General features: G+C 48.4%; 1 protein-coding gene across 1 annotated transcript; it reads left to right on the top strand.

Annotated features, from left to right (window-relative positions):
• Positions 1 to 425: 425 nt before the first annotated feature.
• On the top strand, positions 426 to 4,125 carry IL36RN (interleukin 36 receptor antagonist). The gene is made up of 5 exons (XM_037528880.1): positions 426 to 466; positions 640 to 694; positions 2,755 to 2,840; positions 3,571 to 3,698; positions 3,861 to 4,125. The coding sequence occupies exons 2-5, from the start codon at positions 663 to 665 to the stop codon at positions 4,083 to 4,085; spliced, it is 471 nt and encodes a 156-aa protein (XP_037384777.1). The 5' UTR covers positions 426 to 466; positions 640 to 662; the 3' UTR covers positions 4,086 to 4,125.
• The last annotated feature ends 2,448 nt before the right edge of the window (positions 4,126 to 6,573 follow it).

Raw genomic sequence — 6,573 nt, 5'->3', positions numbered from 1 at the left:
ATAGGCCTAGAAAGGCGAAAGGATGTAAGGGAGGGAGGGGAGAAAACGGGAGAGGTAAGAGTGGAGGAAGGGAGAGAGGGAGGGGAGAAGGAAGTAAGAAGAAAGGAGGGAGGCAGGAGGAGGTTGTTCTCAAATCTGCTTCCCTTGAGCTCCTTGTGCTGAGCCCCTGGGTCTGGAAGCTCTGAGGCCCGGGAACTGAGTATTCACGTAGAGCTGGAAAGTCCCTGGAAGTTCTTCAGAATTGCTGGAAGGAGACTGTCACCAGAAGCTTCCCTCCCTGAGAGAGATAATGAGCAGCAGGTGTTTCTGGAGGCTTGGACTGGTGTGCAATCACTGGGAAACCCTGCTCCTCCCGGGTTGTGCAGTTTCAGGGCCCCTCCCTAAGGCAATCATTATTAAAAGAGGTGAGACATCTTCAGAGGAGCAGGCAGACACCACAGCAGCCAGGAGAAAGGAGCATTCTGAGGTGTCCTTTGGGGAGCTGGGTGTCGTCCTCCTGACCCCAAACCTAGAACCACCTGCTCTGTAGAAGCCGTTCACGCACGGGGGGCTGGGGCCTGCTCACGAGGCTGCTTGCCCCTCAGGCCCCTGAAGCTCAGCCTCAGTCTCCACCTAAGATTTTCTCTTCTTTTAAAATAGGAGAGTCTGCAGTCTGGGAGCTCATGATGGTCCTGAGCGGCGCTCTGTGCTTCAGGTGAGTATCCTGACTGTCTGAGCTTTTGACTTGGCCAACTCCTCTGGGGAAGTGAGCTGGGGGAAACTGGTGTCCTGCCTTTCCAGGGATGGAGGGGATGCGATGGCCAAGCTGCGGCGCTGACAGCTGGATGGGCTCCGGGGAAGCTGTGGCTAGCACCTCTCTGCTTTCAGAGAAGTCCTCCCAGCCTTCTTCAGAGGCGGGGGAGGCCTACTCCTGGGGGCCTCCAGATCTGAAGGGGGACAAGTGACCCCCCAGTGTAGAGCTGCAACCCTGTCTCCACAATGAGAATGGAAGTCAGGAGGCCAGACCTGGAGCCTGCTGTCCCCACCCATCAGTGACCCGATACCAGTCCAGCCATCGGCCCCACTGCCTCCTGGCTGCCCTCTGGGGCAAAACATAGACAAAACTACTTAGTCATTCTGTCTGTCCACTGGTGCTGACTGAGCTGGACACTCAGACTTTGCAACAGTGAACCAGAACAGGCCTTGTTCTCATCGAACTCATATAGTTTTTTCCCAAAACAAATGTAACTTTTCCCAAAAAATGTTCTGTGGAAGCCCAGTCCCTCAAATTGCTTTGTACAATGGCAGGACTTGATCAAGTAAAGTGAAAAATAGAGTTAATCCTATAACAGCATGAATTTGACTGGCGAGGGTTCACTTAAATGTGGGTTTTCTTATAAACAGATGATGTAAACGTCAGTATCCATAAATCCAGTAGAGTGAATGTGAATGTGAATGTGAACGTGTTTTGTCTGCATTATGATTTTCTTAATAACTCTTCTTTTCTCTAGTTTACTTTAGTGTAAAGATACAGCATAGAAATACATATATAAGATCTTTGCTAATCAAGTGTTTACATTATCAGTAATGCTTCTGTCAACAGCAGGCTCTTAGTGAAGTTTTAAGGGAATTTAAAGTTATATATGGATTTTTTTTTAAAAAAAGATTTATTTATTTATTTATTATTCCTTTATTTATGCAAGCACTGGGTACAGTCAGAAGCATGGGAGGGTGAGAGAATTCACCAGAGCCATAGTGGGGAGCAGAGCAGGCAGAAGGACCGAAGCACACTGCTGAGGGGAGCAGCGGGCGGCAGGAGAGGTCTGCGCGCCATGTGGGACCCTCCTCCGGTGGCTGGGGAGCAGCCGGGGATAGAACCAGCGCTGCAGGGGCTGCAGGCAGCTTCGCAACCCAGTGCTCAACCACTGTGCCACGGGGGAGGCCCTCTATATGGATTTTTGACTGGGGGTTCAGTACCCCTAACCTCTGAGTTATTCAAGGTTCAGCTGTACTTCTTTCTATGTTTCCTTATAAAAGAACCACAGTGCAACTCAGCACTATGTTTTTGGTGAACACGAAAGCAATTTGTACACAGATTATGTTTTCCATTTGCTATCTAGAGAAACTCACTTTAGGATACATCTTTCACCTCAGAGGACGTCAGAAAATCAACTGAAAGTAGAGATCAAAATACACTTGAAAAATCAATGAAAGAATTTTAAATTTAAAGAAATTCCTGACTCAATAGGAAATATGTGGTGGCCAAACAGAAGCAAATGCAACTTGATGTTCAATAATAATGAAGAATTAGTTTTTGATCTGGAACAGACCTGAATGCTATTGAACCCACCGTCTGTACTTAGCCATGGTGACACTCAGACCCAGAGGGCAGGGCACATGGCTGTCTGCTGAGTTAGCGGTGATGGTGGCAGAATCAGATTAGGACCCAGGACCCTGGTCTCTTTGCATTTCCGGGGGGGTCCAAAGAGACCTCAGAACCCAGTTTCTTTTCTGATGTACGCATGGAGGAGCCTGGTTGATATGCAGAGGGACTGAATAGGGTAAAGCAGCTACGCCCAACTCAGATGGAGGCTGGGGGTCATCCCATTGGTAGGGTGCGAGGAGGCTTAGGAGAAAAGGTTGTGCTATTTTCTGGCACAGTGGGAGGAGACAGAGCCAGTGCCTGAGATTGGAGGATTCTCCAGAGCCAGGAGAAGCTGGAACACCCACCTCTCCCCTAACTGAGTGTTGTCACACCCCTTCCTGGTGTTTCAGAATGAAGGATGCTGCACTGAAGGTGCTTTATCTGCATGATAACCAGCTTCTAGCCGGAGGGCTGCAAGCAGGGAAGGTCATTAAAGGTTGGTAGCAAAACAAAAGTCTGCATTCCTAGGTCTCCTTACACTTCAAGAAGGGCCTGAAGGGGGCTTAGAATATTCATGCAAATTGGCACAGATCCCAGGCCTGGGATCTTATGGGCCCTCAGAAAACCAGTTTCTGAGTAAGGACAAATAAAGTGCTCCACCTTCCTGCAAACTGAGGGGATGTGGTCCAGCGCAGAGATGGGGATGTGCCCAAGCTGAGCACTTTGTCATCAGCTCAAAGGTGGACTCAGGTAAATCATTCCTTTTCCTGCAGTCAGTGCTGTGGAGAAAACTAAGGAAGGTTCTCTATGCCTTCTTCCACATGGGAGTGGGTTCTGCCCCTTAATGCACAGATCCTTCTACTTTCTGGGGGTTCTGGTGGCTCAGAGTGGAGACCCAGACAGCAGGGACAGCATCTGCTTCAAGTTTGCTCACTCTGCACCCCCGTACCATACCAGAACCCTCTCTCTGAAACAGACACACACCTGCCCACCTGGGACATGTTTCCTGAGAGCTGGGGTCGGGCAGATCCTTCTGTGTGGCTGTGTGTATATGTGTGTGCACATTTGTTCTCTCACATGCACACAAGCGTGTGTGCTGTTCCTTGACGATAGCTGCCTGAGGATGCCCAGCTAGGGGACAGGGTATGTCACCTACCAAAGTCCATAATTGAGGGAGATAGAAGGAGGGACAGCCATGGCCCCTGCATCCAGCCTCCTTCCTCTAGGTGAGGAGATCAGTGTTGTCCCCAATCGGTTTCTGGATGCCAACCTCTCTCCAGTCATCCTGGGTGTCCAGGGAGGGAGCCAGTGCCTGTCGTGTGAGATGGAGCAGGAACCCACTCTGAAACTGGAGGTGAGTCCTGGTGGGACATCCTCACCATCTGGCAACAGATGCTGACCCATGGAGGCTGCATGTCCTGCGCCCATGCAGGGCTCTGTTGACTGCAATGCCCTCAGCCCCGCCTCCTTGCGTCCCTTTTCCTGCCTCTCACCTGTTGTGCCCCTCTGCTCTCAGCCAGTGAACATCATGGAGCTCTACCTTGGTGCCAAGGAAGCCAAGAGCTTCACTTTCTACCGGCGGGACACAGGGCTCACCTCCAGCTTCGAGTCGGCTGCCTACCCAGGCTGGTTCCTCTGCACGGTGCCCGAGGCAGACCAGCCTCTCAGACTCACCCAGCTCCCTGAGGATGCCGGTTGGGATGACCCCATCACGGACTTCTATTTCCAGCAGTGTGACTAGGGAGGATGCCCCCCAAAAGCTCCCTGTGCAGGGCCAGCTCCCAGGGCCCCTGCCTGTCACTTCCTGGGCACACGGCCACTCTCCCTTCTCTTCATTCCCAGTTTGGGTAAATCCTTTTGAAATTTGGGGCTCAGTCCACAATTTCCGTTGCTGTTGGGTGGTGCTGCTGATGTGGACCCTTGCTGAAACCACACCAGATAAACTGAGAGTCACATAAGAAGACTGCTGAGGGCTCATGGTGAGGAGGAATGGAAGAAATCCTTGGAGGTGGCTTTCCCAGTGTCCCTGAGCCAGGCAGACCAGCTTGTCCCCAACTGACCTATTGGGGCCACCAACTGCCCACGTGACACTTGGTCACTCACCGCTGTGCAAAGAGGAATATGGTCACAGCTTTGGGGACCCAAGACCAGTTCCCTCCTCTTGTCTTTCATCCCACTGCTGTCAAATGCTGCTTTTTCCTCACCTCTTTCTTCATGGCCATATTAGAGGAGAGAGCTCCAGTTCAGAAGTCACGAGATGGACAGGATATGCCGGATATTTTGAAACCTGAGATACAATTAAAATCCAAGCTTCTCATCTCCATTCAAATGGAAAGATACTCATGATATATTATGAGAAAAGAGCAAGTTATAAAGCAGCATAGTTTGTCATTTCTTTTTAATTAAAAAAATACTTATCTAAATACTTCTGCATTAAAAAAATGTCTGAAAGTTTACTTCTATTATAGTAATGGCAAGGTGGTGGTATTATAGGTGATTTTTCTTTTTGTTGTATTCATTTATCTGTGTTTTCTAATTTTTCTACAATGAAGATGGATTGTAGAAATAAGGTACAACAACTTTGAGGTAGCAGAGTGGACATTATTTATGATTGTTTTCAGCTTGCACTTCCCCAGAGTGAAATTTGTATTGAATTGAGTTCTGCTTGCTAGTTGGTGGCAGCAAGAGTCAGAAAACAGATCTCAGCGAAGCTGTGAAGGAGTGTATGTTGGGTTAGCATGGCTGAAATCTCCTGTGGAAGGAACTTACAGGAAAAAAACCCTGTGCTCCACCCAGAGTGGTCACAGTCTCCCCAAGATCAATGGTGAGATCCAAACTCCAAAGGGGCTGCTGTACTGGTTGAATAATGTTTCCCCCAAATTCATGTCCTTCTGGAAACCTAGACTACGGCATCATTTGGAGATAGGTCTTTGTAGATGCAATTTGTTAAGAAGAGGTCGGCTGCACCAGTGTGGACCCTAAGTCCAGTATGACTGATGTTCTTGACTGATGTTCGCTGACTGTAAGAAGAGGACACACAGACACACAGAGAGAAGAAGGTGACATGAGGATGGAAGCAAAGACTGGAGTTATGTGGCAACAAGACAAAGAATGATTGAGGCACCACCAGAAGTTACAAAGACAGAGGACGAGTTCCTCCCCAGGGCCTTTGCAGAGAGCATGACCTTGTCTCTTGAACTTTTGCGAGAGTGTATTTCTGTTCTTTTAAGCCACTAAGTGTGTGGTAATTGGTATGGCAACTAGAGGAAAATGATGCAGATGCCAACAAGCAATCTCTTGGCATTCACCTCTCCTGCCCCCCCATATAACAGAATGTCTCTGTGACACATAGACTGTGGCATAAGTGTTATGCCATTTCTGAAATTACATTATAAAAGTCTCAGCTTCTATTTTGATCTCAGCTTGCCCATACCTCTTTGTTCACGTACTCTGCCTTGTTGTGAGCAGCCCAGTAGTGGTGAAAAATGAACCTTTTTTTTTTTTTTTTTTGCCAACAAACATGTGAGTAATTTGGGAAGCAGCTCCTCCAGCCCCAGTCAGGCCTTCAGATGATGCGGCCTGGCCAACAGCTTGACTGCAACCTAATGAGAGACTCTGACCAGCACCGCCTAGTGAAGCTGCTCCAGATCCTCAAGCCCCACAAACTGTGTGTCATAATAAATGTTTGTCACTTTAAGTTTTTAAGTTCTGGGGTTATTTGTTAAATAGCAATAGATAACTAACATACAAGTAAAGAGAAATAAATTCATTTATTTTATTATGATTACAATATTCTCTAACATTTTAATTTTCCTTCCCAAAATGAACATCTGTCCTTTCATTTTCCCAAATATTCCATTTAAAGTGGATCAGATTAAATGCGTTGAATAGGGCCTCCCCTGGTGGCTCAGGCGGTTGAGCGCAGCGCTGTGAAGCTGTCAGCAGCCTCTGCAGCGCCAGTTAGATCCTGGCCGGCCGGTGAGGGCCCCACATGGCCCCAAAGACTTCTCCTGTCTCGCCTGCTGCTCCCCTCAGCAGTGTATTTCATCAGTCTGCCTGTTCTTTCCCCCGCTGTCTCTGGTGAATCCTCTCACCCTCCCACACATCTGGCTTGTACCCCGGTTCTAGTATAAATAAATCTTTAAAAAAATAAAAAATAAATAAATTTGTTGAATATTCTTTCTTCCCACAAGGGTTAGATCTCGCTGCCACTGCAGCCCCCATCATTC

This window comes from Talpa occidentalis, unplaced genomic scaffold (genome assembly GCF_014898055.3).
Source record: "Talpa occidentalis isolate TD23 unplaced genomic scaffold, MPIMG_talOcc4v2.1 talOcc4.5, whole genome shotgun sequence".
Taxonomy (NCBI): Eukaryota; Metazoa; Chordata; class Mammalia; order Eulipotyphla; family Talpidae; genus Talpa; species Talpa occidentalis.
Note: the sequence above shows the minus strand (reverse complement) of the source record. Positions and strands in the feature narration are given on the sequence as shown.

Coding starts and splice junctions, on each gene's coding strand:
- IL36RN (XM_037528880.1), top strand. CDS start 663: ATGATGGTCCTGAGCGGCGCTCTGTGCTTCAG. Junction 695..2,754: donor AGCGGCGCTCTGTGCTTCAG/GTGAGTATCCTG, acceptor CTGGTGTTTCAG/AATGAAGGATGCTGCACTGA. Junction 3,699..3,860: donor AACCCACTCTGAAACTGGAG/GTGAGTCCTGGT, acceptor CTCTGCTCTCAG/CCAGTGAACATCATGGAGCT.